Genomic DNA, 27,189 nt, shown 5'->3' on the forward strand with positions numbered 1-27,189 from the left:
GGGAACCATACGCGGGCGCAGTCAATGGATGTTACACCCGTATAGTCCTTCATACATTATTATGGGCCTCATATAGTCCTCCTTACAGTATTATGGACCCTATGTAGTCCTCCATACCATACAATATTATGGGCCCCATATAGTCCTCCATACCATACAGTAGTATGGGCCCCATTTAGTCATCTATACAGTATTATGGGCCCCTTATAGTCCTCCATACCTTATTATGGGCCCCATAGTGACGCTCGCAGGTGGCGCATGTCGTTCATGGAGCCATATCATACAGTATTATGAGCCCCATATAGTCCTCCATACCATACAGTAGTATGGGCACCATATATTCCACCATACAGTATTATGGGCCCCATATAGTCCTCTATACAGTATAATGGGCCCCATATAGTCCTCTATACAGTATTATGGGCCCCATATAGTCCTCTATACAGGTAGTTCTCGACTTACGACGTTGATCCGTTCTTGCGCGGCGTCGTAAACCGAATTTCGACGTAAGTCGGATCATAGGTTTATACAGTACTGTACCATAATAATAGTACAGTACTGCAAACACTTAGCCTATCCAAACACCTATCCTAACACAGTACCCTACATAATTATCAATAAACATAGGTACAGTATAATATTGTGCAGTACAGTACGTTTAATAATGAAATACTGTACTGTAGTGCTGTAACTGTAAAAAACAGTGTACAGTACTATAATAAACAAATATAACAATTCCAAAGAGAGAACAGGCTTACTTATTGGGAGGAAGCTGCAGAAGGTGCTGGAGATACTGGGGCAGCTGAGTCAAGAGGGGCAGCTGAGTCAAGAGGGGCAGCTGAGGTAGAGGGTACAGTATCTGTTGCAGGCCTCTCTACCTTCTTGAAGTACTGCTGCAGGTTAGTTTGGAAGGAGACCATCTTCTTCTCCTCCAAGATCTCCTTGTAACACCTAGGAATGTGCGTCGTATAAAGAGTCGTAACCACGAAACAACGTAACTCGAGACCGTCGTAACCCGAGGACTACCTGTACTGTATTATGGGCCACATATAGTCCTCTATACTGTATTATGGGCCCCATATAGTCCTCCATAAGGTATTATGTGCCCCATGTAATCTTCCATACATTATTATGTGTCCCATGTAGTCCTCCATACAGTATTATGGGCTCCATATAGTATCAAAAGTACAACTCGTCCCGCAAAAAACAAGCCCTCACATGGCCATATTGACCGAAAAATAAAAAAGTTATGGCTCTGGGAAGACAGGGAGCAAAAAACGAAAATTCAAAAACCCAAGGTGGTTAAGAGGTTAAAGAGAACCTGTCAAGTGAAAAAAATGCTATTAACCTGCAGATATAGGGTTAATCTGCAGGTTAATAAGAGTTCTGAACCTGCCCACTGCCCGCACTTAGAGCCTCACTGCAGGGAGGAAATGAGCTTTACTCCTCCCGGACGAGTTCGGCATTCTGTCATGGAGGTGGTGTTGGCTTAGGTTCAGTCACAACTCTGCATATAGAGAGCAGCGGCCAACACTGACAGCTCGCTCAGCATTAGGGCTGGCTGTCAGTCAGTGCGGGGGGGGCGCAGTTACAGCCGCCACTCTCTATATGCAGAGTTATGACCGAACAGGCGCCGGTGCCACCTCTAACTGGAACCCAAATGCTGCCGGGGGGAATAAATTTTATTTCCTCCCAGCAGCGGGGCTCTAAGTGTCGGTGCTCGGCAGGTTCAGAACAAAATTAACCTGACAATAACACCATATGTGCAGTTTAATATGTTTTTTTTCACATGGCAGGTTCCCTTTAAGGAGTGGATAACCCTTTGAAGCTCCCATAATATCACTTCTTTTCTCACAGCATACCTCAATATACAAAACTATGTGCAAATCACCACTCTCCACCAACATACAGCCCTATATAAAAAGATATCATTTCTCACTCTTTAGAGCCCTCCAACATACAGCCCTATGTAAATAAGAATAACATTTCCTTTCTGACCACTCCAACATATACAGTGGGGAAAAACAGTATTTAGTCAGCCACCAATTGTGCAAGTTCTCCCACTTAAAAAGATGAGAGAGGCCTGTAATTGACATCATAGGTAGTCCTCAACTATGAGAGACAAAATGAGAAAACAAATCCTGAAAATCACATTGTCTGATTTGGAAAGATTTTTTTTTCAAATTTTGGTGGAAAATAAGTATTTGGTCAATTACAAAAGTTCATCTCAATACTTTGTTATATATCCTTTGTTGGCAATGACAGAGGTCAAACGCTTTCTGCAAGTCTTCACAAGGTTGGCACACACTGTTGCTGGTATGTTGGCCCATTCCTCCATGCAGATCTCCTCTAGAGCAGTGATGTTTTGGGGCTGGCGCTGGGCAACATGGACTTTCAACTCCCTCCAAAGGTTTTCGATAGGGTTTAGATCTGGAGACTGGCTAGGCCACTCCAGGACCTTGAAATGCTTCTTACGAACCCACTCCTTTGTTGCCCTGGTAGTGTGCTTGGGATCATTGTCATGCTGAAAGACCCAGCCATGTTTCATCTTCAATGCCCTTGCTGATGGAAGGAGGTTTGCACTCAAAATCTCACGATACATGGCCCATTCATTCTTTCATGTACACGGATCAGTCATCCTGGTCCATTGGCAGAGAAACAACCGCAAAGCATGATGTGAAGCATGGGGGTGGCAACAGTAGGTATGGTGTTCTTTGGATGCAACTCAGCATTCTTTCTCCTCCAAACATGCCGAGTTGTGTTTCTACTAGTGTTGAGCGAGTATGTTCTGTTAAGCCTTTCGCCGAGTATGCTCCGGCCGAGCTCCGAGTATTTATAGCTGCTCGGTGATATGCTTGAATCCCTCCTGTGTACATGATTTGCGACTCTTTGACAGTTTTATTACATGTGAGGAATGTCTATTTCTTACACATTCCTCACATGTAATAAGGCTGTCTGCCCACGATGCAGAAATGAAGCAGAAAATTTCTGCAGCATTTCTGCATCTCCCTGGCAGAAAAAACGCATGCAGATTGTACATGCGGATTGTACATGCGTTTTTCCTGCCAAATACATGCGGATTTGAAGCGTTATTCACATGCGCTTCCGCATGCGGATTGACAAGCGCTTTCCAGGCGATTTTAGCATCACTTGGAAAGTGCTTGACTACTAGGTCACACTGTATAAATCCATGCAAACAGCATGGATTTATATGGTGTGACCGAAAGAATGATTAAAAATAAAAAAATAAACCTATACTTACCTTCCGATGGCCCGGGGTGTGCTGCTGCGCTCCTTCCTGGCTGCCGGGATATCGCGGGACACTGCACTGAAAGACCTGTCGTCACATGACTGTGACGTCAGCGCAGGTCCTTCAGTCCTGCCTGCAAGCACAGAGGAGGAGACCGGGGGCCGTCGGAAGGTGAATATAACCTTTATTTTTTATTTTATTCTTTTTTTTTCAGGTACAATGGTACCCAGGTCTGGACGAGAGTCTCCTCTCCTCCAGAACTGGGTACCATCCGCACATTGAAACGCATATAATCCGTGAGTACAAATGTACTGACACGGATTATATGCGTCTCAATGCAAGTCAATGGCGGCGATTACGCCACGCTTCTGCAAAATTAATGGACATGCTGCAGATTTTTGAGCGTAGCATAAACGCTGCGGAAAAATCTGCAGCATGGGCATTGACAGTGCGGCTTGTCATTGAGGACCATGGGGGGCGGATTACCAAGCCTTTTTGAAGCGTTTATGCTGCGGAAATTCCGCAGCATAAACGCTTGAAAAACGCGTCGTGGGCACATACCCTTAATCTGCCAAACAGTTGCAAATCATGCACACGGGAGGGATTCAAGCATATCACCGAGCAGCTATAAATATTCGGTACTCGGCCCAAGCGTACTCAGACAGAACATACTCGCTCAACACTAGTTTCTACCAAACAGTTCTACTTTGGTTTCATCTGACCATATGACATTCTCCCAATACTCTTCTGGATCATCCAAATGCTCTCTAGCAAACTTCAGACGGGCCCGGACATGTAATGGCTTAAACAGGGGGACATGTCTGGCACTGCAGGATCTGAGTCCCTGGCGGCGTAGTGTGTTATTGTGTGTTAGCCTGTGTAACGCTGGTTCCAGCTCTCTGCAGGTCATTCACTAGGTAACCCCATGTGGATCTGGGATTTTTGCTCACCGTTCTTGAGATCAATTTGACCCCACGGGGTGAGATCTTGTGTGGAGCCCCAGATCGAGGGAGATTATCAGTGGTCTTGGATGTCTTCCATTTTCTAACTATTTCTCCCACAGTTGATTTCTTCACACCAAGCTGCTTGCCTATTGCAGATTCAGTCTTCCCAGCCTGGTGCAGGGCTACAATTTTGTTTCTGGTGTCCTTCGACAGCTCTTTGGTCTTCACCATAGTGGAGTTTGGAGTGTGACTGTTTGAGGTTGTGGACAGGTGTCTTTTATACTGATAACATGGCATGGGCAGCATGGTGGCACAGTGGTTAGCACTGCAGCCTTGCAGCACTGGGGACCTGGGTTCAAATCCCACCAAGGACAACATCTGCAAGGAGTTTGTATGTTCTCCACAGGTGTTCTCTGGTGACAATAATGTATGTAAAGTGCTGCAGAATATGTTAGCACTATACAAAAATAAAGATTATAAGAAGTTCAAACAGGTGCCAGTACTACAGGTAATGAGTGGAGGACAGAGGAGCCTCTTAAAGAAGAAGTTACAGGTCTGTGTGAGACAGAAATCTTGCTTGTTTGTAATTGACCAAATACTTATTTTCCACCAAAATTTGAAAAAAATTTCTTTCTAAATCAGACAATGTGATTTTCAGGATTTGTTTTCTCATTTTGTCTCTCATAGTTGAGGTCTACCTATGATGTCAATTACAGGCCAACCTCATCTTTTTAAATGGGAGAACTTGCACAATTGGTGGCTGACTAAATTATTTTTTTTAAGAGGGACTACAGTGGGAAAAAAGTATCATACCCCTTCACTCAGACCCCTCCAGCATACAGCCCAGTCCCATGTAAAAAGACATCACTAGCCACATTTCAGCCACTTCTGTATAAAGCAACATCACTGCCCTTTTTTCATCTTCCTACTTCATACAGTATTACAGTCCCATGTAAAAAGACATCACCCCCTCACTTCAGCTCCCTTCAACAACTGTGCCATTTACATAACATCAGCCACTCCAGCACAGTCTCATCTAAAGTAAAAAATCCCTTAGAGCTCATTCACACGACTGGATCTTTGGCAGAGCGCTGTCCGTGTAAGAAACCAACATCACACAGACCAGTATTATTCAGTTGGAGCTGGTCAGATAGGGGTGTTGTACACACGGAAAGAATGGCCATGGGGAAAAAATCACAGCCTGCACTCGTTTCTCCCGATGAGGCTCCCCTATTCTCGTCTATGGGTGCGCCAAAAACATGACAGATCCCACATGGGTCATCTGAACAGCATCCAATGTTTATGGCTACATTGAAATTGGTAACATAGGAAACTGTTTTTGGTCTTGTACATATTAATACCATTATATATACAGATGCCATACAGATGTGTGAACCAAGGCTTAACTTCAGCTTGATGCAATATCCAGTCCCACAGAAAGCCCGTCAGTTCCATGTCCCCCCATCAGTCCCATGTCCCCCCCGTCATCAGTCCCATGTCCCCCCGTCAGTCCCATGTCCCCCCCCGTCAGTCCCATGTCCCCCCCGTCATCAGTCCCATGTCCCCCCCGTCATCAGTCCCATGTCCCCCGCCATCAGTCCCATGTCCCCCCGTCAGTCCCATGTCCCCCCCCGTCAGTCCCATGTCCCCCCCGTCAGTCCCATGTCCCCCCCGTCATCAGTCCCATGTCCCCCCCGCCATCAGTCCCATGTCTCCCCGCCATCAGTCCCATGTCCCCCCCCGTCAGTCCCATGTCCCCCCCCGTCAGTCCCATGTCCCCCCCGTCAGTCCCATGTCCCCCCGCCATCAGTCCCATGTCCCCCCCGTCAGTCCCATGTCCCCCGCCATCAGTCCCATGTCCCCCGCCATCAGTCCCATGTCTCCCCGCCATCAGTCCCATGTCCCCCCGTCAGTCCCATGTCTCCCCGCCATCAGTCCCATGTCCCCCCGTCAGTCCCATGTCCCCCCCGTCAGTCCCATGTCCCCCCCCGTCAGTCCCATGTCCCCCCCCGTCAGTCCCATGTCCCCCCCCGTCAGTCCCATGTCCCCCCGCCAGTCCCATGTCCCCCCGTCAGTCCCATGTCCCCCCCCCATCAGTCCCATGTCCACCCCCCCGTCAGTCCCATGTCCCCCCGTCAGTCCCATGTCCCCCCGTCAGTCCCATGTCCCCCCCCCGTCAGTCCCATGTCCACCCCCCGTCAGTCCCATGTCCCCCCCCCGTCAGTCCCATGTCCACCCCCCGTCAGTCCCATGTCCCCCCCCGTCAGTCCCATGTCCACCCCCCCGTCAGTCCCATGTCCACCCCCCCGTCAGTCCCATGTCCCCCCGTCAGTCCCATGTCCCCCCGTCAGTCCCATGTCCCCCCGCCAGTCCCATGTCCCCCCGTCAGTCCCATGTCCCCCCGTCAGTCCCATGTCTCCCCGCCATCAGTCCCATGTCCCCCCGTCAGTCCCATGTCCCCCCGCCATCAGTCCCATGTCCGCCAGTTATACGGTGCAGCACTGCGGTCCCGGCACACGTGCACCAAGCTTCCTGTTATGAGCCCGGCGCTGCGGTGGGAGGCTCCAGCTCGTCCCGTGACATCACGCCGCACAGGAGCTGCTCCATTCCTGAGACGATCGCTGTGCTCCGGCCCCTGAGCCCGCTGGGAGGGGAAGCGTACGTCTCCGAGCAGGAAGCGACACCGGACCGCTGGCAGCAGAGGATGGCCGGTGTCCTGTGTTTCCCGGAGCCGCTCACGGCCCTGCAGCTGAAGCGGCTGGAGGAGCACAAGTACAGTGTGGCCGGTCGCTCCCTGCTGGAGCCCCTCATGCAGGTCTACTGGAACTGGCTGGTGGAGAAGGTGCCCCGGTGGCTGGCACCCAACACTATCACCATGGTCGGGCTGGTCATGAATGTTATCACTACCCTCATTGTGGTCTGCTATTGCCCCACTGCCACCGAGGAGGTAAGAAGGTGGCAGGGAAGTGTATGGGATTTAGGGGCAGTGCCAGGTCTGCCAGTGTATACATGTATGCTCTAGAATGGTAGTGATAGGTCTGCCAGTGTATACATGTATGCTCTAGAATGGCAGTGCCGCGTCTGCCAGTATATACATGTATGCTCTAGAATGCCAGCACCAGGGCTGCCAGTGTATACATGTATGCTCTAGAATGGTAGTGATAGGTCTGCCAGTGTATACATGTATGCTCTAGAATGGCAGTGCCGCGTCTGCCAGTATATACATGTATGCTCTAGAATGCCAGCACCAGGGCTGCCAGTGTATACGTGCATGCTCTAGAATGGTAGTGGCAGGTCTGCCAGTGTATACGTGCATGCTCTAGAATGGTAGTGCTAGGTCTGCCAGTGTATACATGTATACATGCATGATCTAGAATGCCAGTGCCAGGTCTGCCAGTGTATACATGCATGCTCTAGAATGCCAGTGCCAGGTCTGCCAGTGTATACATGTATGCTCTAGAATGCCAGTGCCAGGTCTGCCAGTGTATACATGTATGCTCTAGAATGCCAGTGCCAGGTCTGCCAGTGTATACATGTATGCTCTAGAATGCCAGTGCCAGGTCTGCCAGTGTATACATGTGTGCTCTAGAATGGTAGTGCCAGGTCTGCCAGTGTATACATGTATGGTCTAGAATGGTAGTGCCAGGTCTGCCAGTGTATACATGTATGGTCTAGAATTCCAGCGCCAGGTCTGCCAGTGAATACATGTATGCTCTAGAATGCCAGCACCAGGGCTGCCAGCGTATATGTGCATGCTCTAGAATGGTAGTGCCAGGTCTGCCAGTGTATGCTCTAGAATGGTAGTGCTAGGTCTGCCAGTGTATACGTGCATGCTCTAGAATGGTAGCGCTAGGTCTGCCAGTGTATACGTGCATGCTCTAGAATGCCAGTGCCAGGTCTGCCAGTGTATACATGTATGCTCTAGAATGCCAGTGCCAGGTCTGCCAGTGTATACATGTATGCTCTAGAATGCCAGTGCCAGGTCTGCCAGTGTATACATGTGTGCTCTAGAATGGTAGTGCCAGGTCTGCCAGTGTATACATGCATGGTCTAGAATGTCAGTGCCAGGGCTGCCAGTGTATACATGTATGCTCTAGAATGCCAGTGCCAGGTCTGCCAATGTATACATGTATGGTCTAGAATGCCAGCACCAGGTCTGCCAGTGTATACATGTATGCTCTAGAATGGTAGTGCTAGGTCTGCCAGTGTATACGTGTATGCTCTAGAATGGTAGTGCTAGGTCTGCCAGTGTATACGTGTATGCTCTAGAATGGTAGTGCTAGGTCTGCCAGTGTATACGTGCATGCTCTAGAATGGTAGTGCTAGGTCTGCCAGTGTATACATGTATGCTCTAGAATGCCAGCACCAGGGCTGCCAGTGTATACGTGCATGCTCTAGAATGGTAGTGCCAGGTCTGCCACTGTTTACGTGTATGCTCTAGAATGGTAATGCTAGGTCTGCCAGTGTATACGTGTATGCTCTAGAATGGTAGTGCCAGGTCTGCCACTGTTTACGTGTATGCTCTAGAATGGTAATGCTAGGTCTGCCAGTGTATACGTGTATGCTCTAGAATGGTAGTGCCGGGTCTGCCAGTGTATACGTGCATGCTCTAGAATGGCAGTAGTGCCGGGTCTGCCAGTGTATACGTGCATGCTCTAGAATGGCAGTAGTGCCGGGTCTGCCAGTGTATACGTGCATGCTCTAGAATGGCCGCAGTGCCGGGTCTGCCAGTGTATACGTGCATGCTCTAGAATGGCAGTAGTGCCGGGTCTGCCAGTGTATACATGCATGCTCTAGAATGGCAGTAGTGCCGGGTCTGCCAGTGTATACGTGCATGCTCTAGAATGGCAGTAGTGCCGGGTCTGCCAGTGTATACGTGCATGCTCTAGAATAGCAGTAGTGCCGCGTCTGCCAGTGTATACGTGCATGCTCTAGAATGGCAGCAGTGCCGCGTCTGCCAGTGTATACGTGCATGCTCTAGAATGGCAGCAGTGCCGCGTCTGCCACTGTATACGTGCATGCTCTAGAATGGCAGCAGTGCCGCGTCTGCCACTGTATACGTGCATGCTCTAGAATGGCAGCAGTGCCGCGTCTGCCACTGTATACGTGCATGCTCTAGAATGGCAGCAGTGCCGCGTCTGCCACTGTATACGTGCATGCTCTAGAATGGCAGCAGTGCCGCGTCTGCCAGTGTATACGTGCATGCTCTAGAATGGCAGCAGTGCCGCGTCTGCCAGTGTATACGTGCATGCTCTAGAATGGCAGCAGTGCCGGGTCTGCCAGTGTATACGTGCATGCTCTAGAATGGCAGCAGTGCATGCTCTAGAATGGTAGTAGTGCCGGGTCTGCCAGTGTATACGTGCATGCTCTAGAATGGCAGTGCCGGGTCTGCCAGTGTATATGTGTATGCTCTAGAATGCCAATGCCAGGTCTGCTAGTGTATGCATGCATGAACGATACAAAGTAGACACACGTAGCAGAGTTGAGTGCAGCTCCGCTTGGACTGAATGCAGTGCTGCCAGTGTTTGTCTTCCCCATTGTCACCTGACTATGTGTCACTGCCACCTCAGCACTTGCTAGCTGACAAGTCTCAGCAGTTCACTGTCCTCACAAGCCTGCGCTGTCACTAGTAGAAATTGCATCCTCAAGATTTTTCTTTCAGGCATTGGAAATAAGTTTCATTTTCCTGGCAAGCCGTAGTGATCTCACTGTAGGAGTCATATACTCCTCAGTCCTGTGCGCGCTGAGCCATACGGCTCGTCATATAGTGCACTCCAGTCACATAGTACGGACCCTTATTGTGCTCTTATTGATAGTAATATCAGAATTATACTGACCGTATAGCCATAGTATTCAGGATCTATGTGATATGGACCCCAAATATGGCCATGTATGTAAAGTGTAATGTCATAGAAAGGATTGCAGATTCCCTGTGACTTTTATAATCCCATCAACAGACGTCACGGTCTCCAGGGTCCTATAAGTGACAGCCTGTGCCAATCTGCGGCCACCCTGATCTTTATTTGGATCTGCCCCTAGCATTGAGAAGGACCCTATAGGATATATATATATATATATATATATATATATAATATGCACTCCTATGACAGGTACAACCTGTGTTTAGAGAGTATGTATTAGTTCACCTAGAGATGTAGAATCTTTGACATTTTGTTGCTATTATGTGTGTAAATATTGTTGAATGAGCTTAGTAAATCCCAGAAGTGTGCACATTGTAACATGTACTGTACATTTCCTCCCTGTTAATAATTTATCATCTGTGGATTGCAACATGGAGATCTGACAAGATGGGAAGGTATTGAATACCCGCCTATGGAAATAACCTCTTGCATTTCAGTGTAGGGTAAGCCTAAAGTTATTTCCACACAGGACATGAATTGTGCTGAAAAAAATTACAATAGGTCCACCATAAAAGCATTGGATAAAGTGAAATCGGTGGTGAAATATATTATGTATTGACTAGCTGGGGATTGAAAATCTTCACCCCGGATCAGTTTTTGAGCAGATTCCGCACAGATCTTTATGCAGCATGTGGATAAGATTTGGTGAGATCTCATCCACTTTGCTGGTACTGCTATATACTTCATACACTTTCCTCCTAGAAATTACACAGCTTATCCACCTAGGGTGAACATATCTTAAGGCAACTTTCACATGTTGCGTAAAAATTCAACTGTGGAACTTGTCTAAAAATCTGTGTTGGGTTACGTTCTCATAATGAGCTTTCTGGTGAGTTTTTTTATCTTGCAGATTTTCTGCACCCATTAAGTGAAATGGGTTATGTGCATTTTTTAAAAAATACGCAGAATCAAAAACTCATCGTAGCTTTATGTGCAGATTTTTTTTTTTGATCTTGCTACCAAAATTAGCCAAAACCGTGATCAATAACAATGTACTGTACTTTATTGTGAAATTTTGGTGCAAATTCTGCTACTGATCTTGTCTAAGGTCACAGCCCCGCTATCAGTATTTGGTTAGTATTCGGTCAGTATTTTTTCCTCAGTAGTTCTAGACCAAACCAGGTGAGGAACAATCAGAGAAAAAGTATAATAGAAACAAGTCACCAATTCTGCATTTATCACCCACTCCTGGTTTTGGCTCCCACTCCTGAGAAAAAATACTGACCGAATTCTGATAATGGGGCCATGGCCTACTTCTATGAATGATCTTACCATCCAGACTAAACTAGATAATCAAGGAGATACATTTATAGAGATGTAAAACAACACATTGGGCTTGGGCAAAGTGACGATCATGCCATACACATGTAGTTTCAGCTAGCAAAGGTCAAAAAATCTCAATCGATCACATTTTTGGCAGACGGTAGTGTGCCACCTGTCATCATGAACAACCATTTGTGTATAGTTTTAAACCTTATGTATATGGGCAGGTTAAATGGATACTCCCTTCTTGGATATTTATACTGCATATTCATGGGTTATGCTTTAAATGTCTTGTAAATATGTGGAGCTGGTAATGGATTTTTTCCCCTAATATGGAACATTTAGCATCTGCCTCGTGGGGTTTTTACATCTCTGGGTCAATATATTAGAATATAGATTGAATTCATTAGATTTATGTCTGATTTCAACCTTAAAAGCTATGAAATTATGAAGTGTAGGTTCCAGCGGAATAGGACCCAGTCTTGCACCACTGAGGGCATATGAGCTGCCCTCTCCATTCACTTCAATGGGAGTTCTGAAAATTTCTGAGCAATTTTATGAGGCCTCCCAGAGAAGTGAATGGAGAGAGCTGAGCTTGCATCCCTCCTCCCTATTCAGAGTGAAAGGGGCACCTTTCTTGAGATAGACACTGGTGTCTATCAGACATGTAATGAGATATTCTGCAGAAATTCCTTGGATGGGAATAAGGTCTTGTTCATAGGAAAATCTGATCCTACCTGGTGCTTTGTTTACAAAAAAACTCCAAACCTCTCAATATATGGTCCAACCTGGTCTTGTACCTAAAATAAAAAAGGACTGGACACCAGGTGTAGAAAAATGTCCCGGAGTTCAGATTGTGAGAGCCTGACTTCTGTACGTACGGTTCTGTTCCCTCTTTTTAGCAATGCTTCAGTAATTACATCTGATGAAGTATGCAACAATTGTATTTGTCCGATTGATTTAGAGTCTGAAAGAAAAATATCTGTCACCTTATACAATCGGAGGCATGTTGGAGGTACAGCAGAGCAAGGTTCTCAGCATTTAGAACTTGTACATGTGTCTGGGGGGGTATTTAGACTGCGCTGACTAGTCTAAGCACGCCAGGAGCAGTGTATGAACTTAGCCTTGGGGTTAATTGATGTAATTAGTGCACATTGAGGGTACTTGATTTAGAAGCACAGCAGTTTACCGTGGAGCGTTCTTTTAATCTGTAACTACACACAGGCGACTTTGCTACTCCATGTAGTTATTGAAAAAATGTATGCCGGGAGACTACTCCAAATCATTCTTGCTTCTTGTTTCTTTGAAAAATGTGTTTGGTGGTATGTAGACTAACAAGGCTGACAGCTCCAGTTCCTGATAACTTGGTTTCCTTTAAAGAAGCACTCCTCCTCCCATTAAAATATCCTCTTAATATATTGCAGTCATAGCACTGTGTTCTTACAAATGCTCAGCTGTATGGACACATTTAGACCTCATTCAGCCTTTTATGTGTCATGTAGATGTTCCATCTGTGTTTTTCACAGATAGATCATGTCCCCACTATAGTCTATTGAGCTGTTAACATGTCCGGATTTTTTTGCTGACCTAGTGGTCTGCAAAAAATAACGGAGACGTGTCCATTTTTTTTATCTGAGTCATGGATAAAAATTTCCTATATAATCGACGTGCTGGTGAAAATTACGGACCGGAATCCATGTGCTGTCTGTGACTGACATTGGAATGAATAGGAGACGCTTTGCAATTTTATTTCTTTTTCATCATCAGTGTTTAGAACACTGATGGTAAAAACTGACCAAAACTCTGATGAAACTCTGATCAAAACTCTAATAAACAATGGTCTGTATTTTTATAAGTTAAAAAAAATCACTCATGTCTGAATGAGGGCTTAGGGTGTACATTATGAGTTTTCCGATGTAAACAAAAAAGTGACCAGGCCCTTACCTATAATAGCTGTTCCTATTTAAGGTTGAGCTCAGGTCACCTCATGTTAGAGAACAGATTAGTATTTCTAGAAATCCAGATTCCAAAGGTCGTGGTAATGGAGAAGGAAGCTGTGGACACACATTGTGCTGGAATTTGGACTGGAGCAAGAGTCAGCAAGTACCTATAGTGTCTGTGCATATGTATACTCCTCAACATCTAAAATTGGAACACCAAGAAGGAAAAGTCGTGGACTTACGGAAATCACAGGGTTAATAGATATGCTATGGATATGTACACAAAAAAATGGAAACAAATTTTTCAAAACATCTTGATTTATTCAGTTATGAGCGTGAGAGTCACGGGTAAAAATACTTACATGCCTTGTGATATCAGTGAGGTTATTAATGGATATATGAGGAATGTTCTGCCACATTAAATGCACTTGGGCACGCAAATCATCAGGATTCACTGCTGGCAGCTCTCTTTGGAATTGCCGACCAATGATGTCCCAGATGTGTTCAATGGGAGACAAGTCTGGAGACCCTGCAAGCCACGGTAGCACCTGTAGGTTACGCAGGCTGCTCTCAGTACCAAGAGCAACATGTGGCCTGGTGTTGTCATTTTGAAACAAATGACTCCTAGGACACTTTAGAGATGGGCCTTCACGAGGGAACGATACAAATTAGGTGCCAGATCACTCTTTTCTGCACTGTTATGTGTTCTTTTAACCATGGCTGCATCTATATGGCCATGACACATTAGAGATATAGATGGATAGAGATATACATATATCCAGCGTCGGACTGGGGTGTCTGGGGCCCACAGTAAGAATTGACTCTAGGGGCCCACCTACAGCTATATGCAAATACCAGTTAGCCGTTATGTCCGTTCTAGTGGAATGTCCACTGTAAATCACAGACGGCTCCTGCACATCTACTGTGCGCCACCATAACTGGGATGTATAATTACGGTAGTTTGCATTAAAAGGGCTCTTTGGTTAAACCACACCGATCCATGGGCTCCACAGGATAGGTGATAACTTATTGATCGTTTGGGGTCGACCATTGAAAATCGCACCATTCAGAAGAATTGGGAAGTTTTATCCCCATTTTAAAATGGAGCTGCAGGTGGGACGTCTGACTGCAGCTCTATTCATTCTCTTTGGGGCTTCTGGAAAAAAACAAGAGCAGCACTCGCAGCCACTGAGGGAATGAATGGATCAGTGGTCAAGTCACACATGCCGCTCCAGTCTAGTTGGGATAAAAGCTCCACATTCTACCGATTGGTGCAGGTTCCAGCAGTCAGACCCTTACCAATCAATATAAATTAATTCATTGCACTCTCAGGTGAAGAAATGCAAAATTTATTCATTGGTACAACAAACTCAGTGAGTAAAATAGTTATAACAAACCAATAGTGAGTGGCGACACAAGAGAAGACGTTTCAGCCTTTAAGTGACTTTTTTCATTTCAGTCGCTACTGTAAAAGAGGAGAATAGGTATGAAAATACCAATATGTCGGTTTAAACAAAAATAAAATTAAAAATATAAAGGTACATCCAATTAGTTGCAGTAATGGTGAAATAACAAAGTAACACAAGCAACGTGATTAAAGGAGGGGAAAAAAGGAAGGGGAGGAAGGAGATGGGGACTACGATGAAGGGGGAGGGAAAGAAAGAAAAGGGGAAGGGACATGTGGGTATGAGGGTACACAATTATTCATATATACACTGTGTTCCAAATTATTATGCAAATAATATTTTCTCAGATTTTCCCAAATTACCTATATGAATTGCAGTCATTGTAATTTTCCAGTCAAATAACTATTAGAGTACAATTGAAAGGTTTTTGTACAAACTGCCTATGATAACAATATATTTTTAAAAAAATAAAAAACTCAAACTGCACTCAAAATACATGTTCCAAATTATTATGCACAGCAGAGTTTTCAACCTTTTCATTTTAATAAAGAACAAAAAAATGGTCATTTTTGAAATTATAAGCATTAGCAGGTTATTACAAACTGAAATCAAACAGTTTTCAACTCAAAACTTTATTCTAGGTGATGTTACATTTGCACATAGGACCCCTTGTTCGAAAGGAGCTTCTGAACTCTCTCGTCCATTGAATTTGTCAGGTTTTGGATGGTTTCTGCTTTAATTGTTTTGCATGAGGATAGAATACCCTCCCAGAGCTGTTGCTTAGATGTGAACTGCCTCCCGCCATCATAGACACTCCTTTTGATGATGCTTCAGAGGTTCTCAATGGGGTTGAGGTCAGGGGAGCATGGGGGCCACACCATAAGTTTGTCCCCTTTTATGCCCATAGCAGCTAGAGATGCAGATGTGTTATGTGCAGCATGGGACGGGGCATTATCATGCATGAAATGATCTCGATGGTCCAGATGGATGGAGTGGAGGATGGCTGGTTGATGGACACCCCATGCAAACACGGCTACGGCGCTAACAAGGAGGAGGTGGAGTAATGTTTTGGGCTGGAATCATGGGGAGAGAGATTGTCAACCCCTTTAGGATCCCTGAAGGGGTAAAGATGAACTCCATAATGTATGTTGAGTTTCTCAAACAGCACTTCCTTCCATGGTTCAAGAAGAAGAACCGTGCATTCCGTAGCAAGATCATTTTCATGCATTTTTTTGTTCTTTATTAAAATGAAAAGGTTGAAAACTCTGCTGTGCATAATAATTTGGAACATGCATTTTGAGTGCAGTTTGAGTTTTTTATTTTTTAAAAAATATACTGTTATCATAGGCAGTTTGTACAAAAACCTTTCAATTGTACTCTAATAGTTATTTGACTGGAAAATTACAATGACTGCAATTCATATAGGTAATTTGGGAAAATCTGAGAAAATATTATTTGCATAATAATTTGGAACACAGTGTACATATATACATGTTCATACAGAGATATAAGCAAAAAATCCTTACTTGATACTGGTTTGTGCAGAACCTGTTTTTTTTTAGGTTTGTAGAGAGAGAAGGGACCACTGTGGTAGAGGGCTAGAAGGCAATGCAGGGATATACTGTGTTAGCAAAGATACATGGATTGGTAGGAGGCAGAGCAATGTGATACTTTGGAATACCTGGTAAATATCCAGTTGGTGTTTGTAGACTGCAAGCCTGGGGGGGAAAATATTATATAGGGGGAGGTTACTAACGGAGTGCTTGAGAGCACAAACAGCCGCTGGTAAACAGGGAAGACAGTGAGTATGGTGTTACCTGTATAGTGGTGCCAAGGCTTGTCGGATGTAGACAGCTGTAGCCAAAGTCCTGTCTGGAGGAGGTGTGCAGTGGCGCTCCCGCGCCTCGCTGGTGAAGGCTGTGGCATAGCAGGTAGAGTGTGGGCTTTTTACAGGGAGCGCAGCTGCCAGACCGGAAGCGCGTCACCCAAAGGGGACGTGCCGCCAGATGTGACGTCGCACTAGTGTTTCCCTGTTGGGGGAAGCTGTCTGCTTGAGGATTGTCATAGTAACCAGTGTGTAGCGTTGGACAGTGGGCGCATGCGCAGTGTGAGAGGGATCTGTTGCAGGAGTGGCAATAATGCACTGTTAGGGTTGAATGGTGACAGTTATAGATAGCTAACCAGGAGGTTGGCGCAAGGGCAGTAAGTGAGAAGCCAGACTAATAGGGAAGATACTCTTGGTAACTTGTAAGTTGTGCTTAAATAGAAGGGTATTCAAGATGACTGGTGCAAGTGTGAATAGCCTGATGGTTAGTATATGAGGGATACAAGACATGGTTGAGGCAGGGCAGTAGTGATAGGTTAAACGGGAGTGTGGTCTATGTGTCTATATGGGGACTGCTTAGATGGAAGGGGTGGTAAAATATCTAAGCTGGAGATGTCGGGTAGGTAGTATGAGGTTTGCTAGGAGGTGGCACAAGAGGGTGGTGTGGATACACTTTAACGGTTTGGCATTGTAGAGAGGAAAGGGGAAGAGTGAAAGGTGTACTTACCCCTGTAGATGGAGTGAAGTCATTGTGTCTGTCAAAAAAAGGAGGAGGGGGGGGGGGGTTGTGTTTAGTAGATCCAGTCAATTTCCCTATTAAGTCCTCTAGGGGCTAATGTTTGCAGAGTGTAGATCCAAAATGATTCCCACTGTTTGAGCTTTCTAACATGATCGCCACCTCGTCTTGGTCTCGGAACGTGCTCAATAACTTGAAAACTGAGTTGGGCTACCGTGTGTTTGCATTTAGAGAAGTGATCTGGAAGTGGAAGCCAAGTTATGCCACAGCGGATAGTGGACTTGTGGCTGGCGATGCGCTCTCTAATGTGCTGCGTTGTCTGCCCTACATAGAGTAGGCCACGAGGGCACTTGATGACATAGACTACAAAATTGGAGTCGCATGTATAGAATCCTCTTATGGGATAACTTTTACCTGTTCTGGGATGTAAGATAGAGTCTGATTTGGTAATGTTAGAGCAGGCTGCGCAGCTAAGGTAAGGAAAGGTGCCCTGTCTGCGTGCGCTGAGTAGACGTTGTTTGGGAGCTGCCTAGATCTGCCTTAATGATTTTGTCCCTAATGTTGGTGGCCCGTCTGCTTCACATGAGAGCTGGATTGGAAAAGGCGGGGATTTCCGGGTAGGCCCTTGAAAGGAGAGGCCAATGTTTTTTAATAGTAGTGTGTATTTTGGACATCAATGGGTGATATGTGTGTACAAAGGGGACACGTTCCTTGTCCCTGTGGGGGAGATGTTCCTGCCTAGGTGCCAGTGCTCTTGTTTTTTCTTTTTCTAGTAATTTGATGGGATAGTGTCTATCCTCGAATTTGTACAACATAGCCTGTAGGCGTTCAGGGTGAAGGGCCGGGTTACTGACGATGCGAGTAACCCGATGGAAATGGGAACGGGGAAGGCTGTTTTTGTGTTTCTAGGATGGCAGCTGGAAAAATGTAGGAGACTATTGCAATCCGTGGGTTTTGAAAATAAGTCAGTTGTGAGATTGCCAACGGAATCTTTAATCACCATGGTGTCTAGAAAGGATATCCGGGACTGGTCATGGTTCAATGTGAATTGCAATTCCGGTCTAATGGAATTGAGAGTATTGAAAAAGCTAAAAAGTGTCTCTAAGGGGCCCTGCCAGATGCAAAAAAATGACATCTATATAGCGATGATACGTGATGCAATAATGCTTGAATAGCTCATTGGTGTAGATGGGCATGGGGAGCAGTGAATATCCATTTTCTTTAGTAGCGGGCACAGTGTAGGCTGTAGCAGGCGGCTGCTGCCTCCTGTGCCCCGCTACTCCGCTGCTGTCGCTCCACCCACAGCCACAGTATTTATGTATATCGGACTATAAGACGCACTCCTCACTTTCCTCCAAAATTTTGGAGGAAGAAAGTGCGTCTTATAGTCCGAAAAATACGGTAAGTGTTTTTGTAAATACCTTCTGCTGTGCGTCTTGCCTGTGAGCGGCGCTATTGCTGACTGCTCAAAGGCATCATTTGACCCCCAGCTACAGCCGGCTCTGGCATCTGCTGATGTCACGTCAAGTTCCGGTTGCAGCCAGGTGTAACTCAGTGACGCGCTCCCCGCTGATTGATGGGCTGTGGGAGGGGTTCCCCTGCGCGTCACAGACCAGCATCCACAGTGTCCCACTCCCAATTAATGCAGGAGAGGGAAAGCGCGCAGTGGATGCTCACAGGCAATAAAGAACAAGCAAAGTATTTACAAAAACACTTACCTCCACCATTTAAATACATTGAGGCATTTTATATAGTAGTGGACAACCTTTTAAGCTCTCCTGAAAAGGTTAGAGTTCATTTTAGGTTCATCCTGAAATTTAACCCGGAAGCCAAATATCCTTAACTTTTCGTGAGTAGTGTATATATAATATATATATATATTCTTGAACTCTTTTCATTATATGGCTTGAAGGTTTGAATGCTTTGTTAGTCTAAGTTCACACACGTTGTGTTTTGCAGCAGATTTTTATGCACATTTTCAGCTGCATTCTGCAGTACCAGCAAAGTCTATGAGAAACCAGAATTCTCTGTTCACACATGTTGCTTTTTGTTTGCTGCGTATTTTCTGCCTTGCTTGCGTATTTGGTAAATCACTTCTTTCTGTGTTTTTGCAGCGTTTTTTCACCCATAGGAAGTAATGGGTGATGGAAAAAACACTGCAAATACGCAGCAAAAATGCACCTGTGTATTTTGCTGCATATTTGCAGCATTTTTGATGGAAAAATAGAATGGGATTCTTTTTTTTTCACAGAACTTTATGTACATGCCTAAATAGAGACAGGACAGTGAAAAAACCCCAGCGAAAACGCAGGAAAACCTGCATTTTTGACACTGCTGTTTTCCTGCCAGAGAAAAGTTGTCAGCAGATTTGCAGCAGATTTAGCTGCAGAAAAAAACAAGTGTGTTAACATAGCATTAAAGGCTGTGTGCCCACGTAGCGTTTTTCAAGCGTATATGCTGCAGAATTTCCGCAGCGTAAACGCTTGAAAAACGCATGTATATCCGCACCCCATGGTCCCCAATGGCATTCCGCAATGTCAATGCCCATGCTGCGGATTTTTCCGCAGCGTATATGCTGCGGTCAAAAATCCGCAGCATGTTCATTAATTTTGCGGAAGCGCAGCGGAATCAATGTGCGGATGCTACCCAAGTCTGGATGAGAGGAGACTCTCATCCAGACCTGGGTACCAAAGAACCTGTAAAAAAAAAGAATAAAATAAAGTTTATACTTATCTTCTGATGTTTTCCCTCCGTCGCGCTGTTGTCTGAAGGACCTGCCACGTCATCGAGTCATGTGACCCACCACTTGACTCAATGACGTCACCGCAGGTCCTGCACACAACAGCGTGAGCCGCTCAAGACTCCGGACGGGGCAGAGAATGCATCAGAAGGTGAGTATAAAGTTTATTTTTTTAATTTTTACCATTCTGAACAAGTTGTCAAGCACTTTTCCAAGTGATGCTTGGAGAAGTGCTTGATAACCCGCATGCGGAAATGCATGCAAAGACGCCTCACAAACGCTTCTACCTGGCGGGAAAACTGCATGTAATATCCGCATGCGATTTTCCCGCCAGGGAGAAGCGTAAAAAATATGCTTCAGGTCCGCAACGTGGGCACATAGCCAAAGTATGAAGGCTGAAGAAGCTGCTGACTAAGGAGTCATGAGCAGCTCTTACACAACTTTAAGGCTATGTGCCCACGATGCAGAAATGAAACTTAAAATTTCCGCTTCATTTCTGCATGTTCTTGGCCAGAAAAATGCGTGCGGAATTTGACATGCGTTTTTCGCTCGTTTTTTAAGCGTTTTGCACATGCGGAATAGCCTTCTGTTTTTCTAAAGCATTGAAGATGGCAATTCCGCATGTATAAACGCACAAATAATGGACACGCTGCGGAATTTTCCGCACATCAAAAACGCTGCGGAAAATTCCGCAGCATGGGCATTAAAATTGCGGATTTACATTGGGGACCATGGGAGAAAGATTACCAAGCGTTTACGCTGCAAAATTTCCGCAGCAAAAACGCTTGAAAATGCATCGTGGGCACGGACCCTTACACTGAGTGTCAGTTTAAGGTGTTTTTTTTTAAAAAAAAGACACTCCTTGTATCCAGCCCTGATCGCCGGCCTTGTTTGTTAGCCTGATTAGTCATATTCACATACTCATAGATCACTTCAGGACATAAACGTGCTCTTCGCTTCAGGTCCCAACTTGCCTTATGAATCAGGTCAACAAGTGGACAGAATTGTTGAGTACTTCTGATATTCCAAGGTTGGTATTGATGGTTGTGTGGTCGTTATAGTTTAACAGGCACAGATCTGTACATTTTGAATTAGCTATGTCTGGTATTGCAGCTCAGTCCCAGTCACCCAAATAGGAAATAACTGGTACGTGTTCTAATAAAGGGTACGGCCACGGCAGTACAACTACTGAGCTGGGCTTGATAAACAATGAAGAGGAAGTGGCACTTTACAAACAACTGAAGTCCCACCATTCAGCTAATTGTTGGAATTTCAAGATACGGACCACCATCAATCTGATGATGTCCTTTTTTAAGGAGAGGTCATCAATATTAAAGACACAAAACCACTTCCAATAGATGTCATAAGTTATTAAATAATTTCAGATCATATTTCTCTATAAGGCTATGTGCAGACTTGGCCCCGATTAATCAAAGCTGGCCGTTTTCCCACTGGTTCTTGATGAGGGGGACATGGTGGAGTCAGACACTCCTGATTTTATAAAGGTGCAAGCGGAAAAACACACTTGAGAGTAAAGTGGTTTTACAATAGAAATGAATAGGAAGCTAACTTTTTTTTTTATCCCCTTCACCACCTTGCAATTTTCCGTTTTCGCTATTTAGTTTTTGCTCCCCTTCTTCCCAGAGCCATAACTTTTTATTTTTCCATCAATGTGGCCATGTGAGGGCTTGTTTTTTGTGGGATGAGTTGTACTTTTGAATGACACCATTTATTTTACCATATAGTGTACTGAAAAATGGGGAAAAAATTCCAAGTGCGATGAAAACTGACCTGCCAATATGATTCCCCAGGTCAGTACGAGTACGCAGATACCAAACATGCATAGATTCTTTTTTTTTTTTTTTTTTTTTTTTAAGTGGTGTACAAAAAAAATCCCAAATTTGTAGAGTAATTGTTTTTGCCTTTTTCTGAGACCTGTAGCGTCTGCATTTTTTGGGATCTGGGGTTGGGTGAGGGCTTATTTTTTTCTGCCTTAACTGATGTTTTTACTTGTACCATATTGGGGTAGATACGATGTTTTGATCGCCTGTTATTGCATTTTATTGAAATATTGCGGTGGCCAAAAAAACATAATTCTGGCTTTTCAATTTATATTTTGATAGATCGGGCGTTTATGAACACAGTGATACCAAATATGTGTGTATATATATATATATTTTTAATTGTTTTATTCTGAATGGTGTAAAAGGGTGGGGGGGTGATTTGAACTTTTATGGGTAATTATTTTTTTTCAACTTTTTTTTTCAACTTTTCACTGGCTCCAGTAATCCCTTTAGGAGACTTGAATCAGAGATCCTCCAATCGCCTGTGCTACACATAGCAGGGCTTCAGCATAAATCATGATCTCCGTGGCCGGCGTTCATAGGAGATTTACAGTGATGGGCACGGGGTTCTTCTGCAAACCACCGGCTGTAATGACAACCCATCAGCGCCCCACAATCATTTGACAGGGGCGCCGATGGGTTTTGTGACACTCTTCTGCCCAGCGCTTATTAAATGCTGCGCTCTGATCCACCCGCAGCTGATAGAGGCACATGACAGCTGTTCAGATCAGCTGTTAGGTGCAGGAAAAGATGAGGGCTCAGCACTGGAGCCCGCATCAAATGCAGGGACATGACCTTGGATGTACCTATATGTCCAAGGTCATGAAGGGGTTAACTAACCTCCAAAAAAAAAAACTGTGTACATAGAGCTAGCTGTTAAACTAATTGTGCTGTGATGCTATTGTTCTGCCTAGAAATGTATAAATGATGTAGGGACACACTCCAAACTGATGACGTAAACGTATTCATAAATTACTAGTAGAATTAACAGAGGAATGACACAATTCAGAGTGCTGGGAAATAAGCTCCATTATTTGCTAAAGCAGACCTGTCAGGAGACCTGAACATTCTCTTTAATCTGACAGTAGACAGTAAACTGCTCCATAATCGTTTTGCTGACAGCTGTAAACCTCAGTTTCTACTATTAACATAGACCTTTAGGCCAAGCACAATGTAATATTTCAGTAGCGTGAAAGTGATAAATGACTATAGGCTACGTTCCCACGATGAGCCTTTGGTGCGTTTTTGATGCTGCAAAAACGCAGTGTCTTTCAGTTCCAGCAGAGTGAATGGGATGTATAGAAATCTCCTGCCCCTGTGCTTTTACTTTACTCAGCGTAAACTGATCTGCGGAGCGTGTTTCAAATCTGCAGAATGTCCATTTCGCTTGCAATTAGGCTATGTGCCCACGATGCAGAAATGCTACATATTTTTTACGCTTCTCCCTGGCAGGAAAAACGCATGCGTTTTTTACATGTGTTTTTCCCACCAGGTAGAAGCGTTTGTAAAGCGTCTTTGCATGCATTTCCGCATGCGGGTTATCAAGCGCTTTTCCAAGTGATTTTTAGCATCACTTGGAAAGTGCTTGACAACTTGTTCACACTATATAAATCCATGCAACCGGCATGGATTTATAGTAGTGTGACCAAGTTAGTTAAAAAAAAAAGAATAAAATGGTAAAAAATAAAGATTATACTCACCTTCCGTTGTCCTCCCAGTGTTCTCTCTGCCGCATCCGGTGTGTTGGGCGGCTCGCGGTGGTGTGAAGGACCTGCGGTGACGTCATTGAGCCATGTGATGGGTCACATGACTCAGTGACGTCATGGCAGGTCCTTCACAACAGCGTGAGCATTGCAATAGACTGGACGGAGCAGACAAAACACCGGGAGGACATCAGAAGGTGAGTATAAACTTTATTTTTTGTTTAAAATTCTTTTTTTCACAGTTTCTATGGTACCCAGGTCTGGATGAGAGTCTTCTCTCCTCCAGACTTGGGTACCATCCGCACATAGAAACGCATAATATTCGTGTGTACAAATGTACTGACACGGATATTATGCGTTTCAATGCAAGTCAATGGCGGCGATTACGCTGCGTGTCCGCAAAATTAATGGACATGCTGCGGATTTTTGATCGCAGCATAAACGCTGCGGAAAAATCCGCAGCATGGGCATTGATATTGCGGCTTGTCATTGGGGACCATGGGGGGCGGATTACCAAGTGTTTCCCAAGCATTTACGCTGCGGAAATTCCGCAGCGTATACGCTTGTAAAACGCTACGTGGGCACATACCCTTACTGGGAGTTTTCTATGTAGATTTTCCCCATACACTTGCATTAGATGCGGAAAATCCACAGGTAAAAAACGCACATGTGTTTCTGCTGCGGAAACAAAGTAAAAACGCATCAAAAACGCATGTAATCCGCACCTAAGTATATCAATAAAGTTTTGCCAAAGTAAAAAAAAATCATGACGTATCAAACACAAAGCATCCTTATTTAAAGAACAACACACCAACAAGAGACAAAAACCGCAACGTCAAAAACGCAATGAAAAACCACAAGTAACCTTATTTACTTAATAATTTTATTATAATGTTTATCTACTGTATATATACAAGCACATACACGTAGATAGAGAAATTTATTTATATACATATATATGAGATATACATATATAATATTGAGAGATATATGTATAAAATTTTATTACACTGTTTATCTACTGTATACATACATGCACATAGACTGTGGTCTTTAAAAAAAAAAAAAAAAAAAGTCAAAGTTTGGTCCATATGAGTGGGTCCGCAAAAATAAATAAATAAAAAAAAAAAAAAAATGGAGAACACACTTATCCCATACATGATGCGTTCTTCTGCAGTTGTCTTTCACTGGCTACTAGCATTTGTAATCCCGCCTGAAGAAGGAGCCTCTGTGCTCTGAAATCTTGCAAATATATATTTTTTTTCTGGTTAGCCAATAAAGGTATCACTCCAAGAATACTTCTGTCATTTTTGGGCATAAAATAATACCACTATATATTTTTTTATGCTACATCACTGATTACTAGAAACTTGAAAATTAGATCCTGCACACTTATGAAAATCGTGTGAAAATAAAACCTGACGTAAATTTGGCTTAAAGGGGAAGGTCAGGGGAAAAAAAATCTTCAACTATTTAAATTTTTTTAAATATTAATGTTTTTTTATTTAATATATATTAAAAATGATTTGAGATTTTATATATTCAACTTCTAAACACTAGGGGGAGCAGACGTTGACATTTGCAATGAAAACACAGTGTACTGCTAGATCACATTATGACTGCAGTAAATGTGGCAGCATCATGTGTATGATGTTACTCCTCCTTTCTCCTGAGCATTTACAAAAGGATCAGTGAGGCTGAAATGTATGATCACTGCACAGTGCCATTTTGTTGGCGACTGTAAAGTGATACGAATATGTGAACAGTGTCATCAAGGACTATTGGCAGCACCTATTCTGGCTTTCCTGCTAACTGAACTGACAATTGAAATGGCACCCCTCCCCACACAGTGCAATTGTTTCGGCAGCTATTGATTTGAATAGGAGGTGGAGCAGCTCTGGGAGTGCTAGGTGTTGGACCCCGGCCGATCAGACGTTGATGACGTATCCTAAGGATAGGTCCTCAATGATAAAGTAGTGAACAACCTCTTTTAGGCTATGTGGCCATGATGCAGAAATGCTCTAGATTTTTTCCTGAGTGTTTCTGCATCTCCCTGGCAGAAAAAAACGCATGCGGATTGTACATGTGGATTGTACATGCGGATTGTAGATGCGTTTTCCTGCCAGGGACAAGCGGAAGTGAAGCGTTCTTCACATGCATTTCCGCATGCGGGTTGACAAGCGCTTTCCAAGCGATTTTAGCATCACTTGGAAAGTGCTTGTCAACTTGGTCACACTATATAAATCCATGCAACCAGCATGGATTTATATAGTGTGACTGTAAAAGAATGGTAAAAAATAAAAAAATAAATCTAAACTTACCTTCCGGTGGCCCCCGCAGTCTTGCTTCGCTCCGTCCTGGCTGCCGGCAGATCGCGGTACACTGCACTGGAGGACCTGCCGACGTCAGCATCGCGTGACCCATCACATGACTATGACGTCAGCGCAGGTCCTTCAGTCCACATCGAGGGAGGACGAGCACAGCTGGGGCCATCAGAAGGTAAGTATAATATTTATTTTTTCTTTTATTCTTTTTTTCACAGTTTCTATGGTACCCGGGTCCGGAGGAGAGTCTCCTGTCCTCCACACCCGGGTACCATCTGCACATTGAAATACATGGAATGCACATCTACATATGCAGTGATGCGTAATCCTTGCGTTTCAATGCAAGTCAATGGCGGCAAAAACGCAGCGCTTCCGCAAAATAACTGGTAGTGCTGCGTTTTTTTCCGCAATGATAATCTGCAGCGGAAATTTCCGCAGCATGTGCACAGCACATGCGGATTATCATTGGGGAACATGGCAGACCTTCTACCATGCGTTTTTTAACTGTTACTGCAGCGTTTTTGCCGCTGCAGAAACGCTTAAAAAACGCATCATGGGCACACAGCCTTAATGTTGAGATCAGAGGTTAAAAAAAGTAACATTACGTTTTTATTTTTCTGTTGATGGGGATGCGTTAGGACTTTTGCTTGGTGAGCTGATTATTTTATTCATACCGTTTTGGGTTATATATGGTGTAAATTTTTATTGCTTTTTTTTTTTTTTTAAGAAGGTCAGGTGACCAAAAAAAAAATATTTATATTTTTTTCATTCTGTTTTTGGCATTTATCATGGGTTAATTTAATTTTAGATTTTGATAGATCAGACCTTTACGAATATGGCGAATCCAACTGTTTATTTTTTCATTTTGAATTTCTTGATTTTTAATGGGGGATAATGAGATTCTTTCAGATTTTATATAATTTTTTAAATTTTTTTAACTTAATACTTTTTCTACAGCAATCTATGCACACTAATTGAGCTCTGCTATGCCAGTATAAAGCCTCATCCAGACGTACGTGATGCGTGGACATCAGACTGAGGCTTTGCTGCGTCTGCAGAGTGCAAAACCAAAGAAATGAACAGAAACACATGTAGGTATAAGTGGAATGTGAAGATGCACATTTACACTGTGGCCATTTAACAGACAAAACGTAGGATAAAAACTAAATGAGCAAATACCCTGCAGTAAATAAATAGTAATAGTACATGTAACATGTGGTGCTTAATTGACACTATTTTGATCAAAAAGTGTAAAAGCCATCCCACTGCAACAAGGTGCACCCAACTGGGACG

At 44.2% G+C, this 27,189-nt stretch overlaps 1 protein-coding gene across 1 annotated transcript in view; it reads left to right on the top strand.

Annotated features, from left to right (window-relative positions):
* Positions 1-6,757: 6,757 nt before the first annotated feature.
* Positions 6,758-27,189, top strand: part of CHPT1 (choline phosphotransferase 1) — a 58,722-nt gene continuing 38,290 nt past the window's right edge. The window contains exon 1 of the mRNA XM_073651507.1: positions 6,758-7,141. Coding sequence (XP_073507608.1) covers positions 6,899-7,141 — 243 coding nt within the window. The 5' untranslated portion in view covers positions 6,758-6,898. The remainder of the gene's footprint in view (positions 7,142-27,189) is intronic.

The sequence above is a fragment of the Phyllobates terribilis genome, unplaced genomic scaffold (genome assembly GCF_046119375.1).
Source record: "Phyllobates terribilis strain yellow unplaced genomic scaffold, ASM4611937v1 Scaffold_11__3_contigs__length_659146591, whole genome shotgun sequence".
Taxonomy (NCBI): domain Eukaryota; kingdom Metazoa; phylum Chordata; class Amphibia; order Anura; family Dendrobatidae; genus Phyllobates; species Phyllobates terribilis.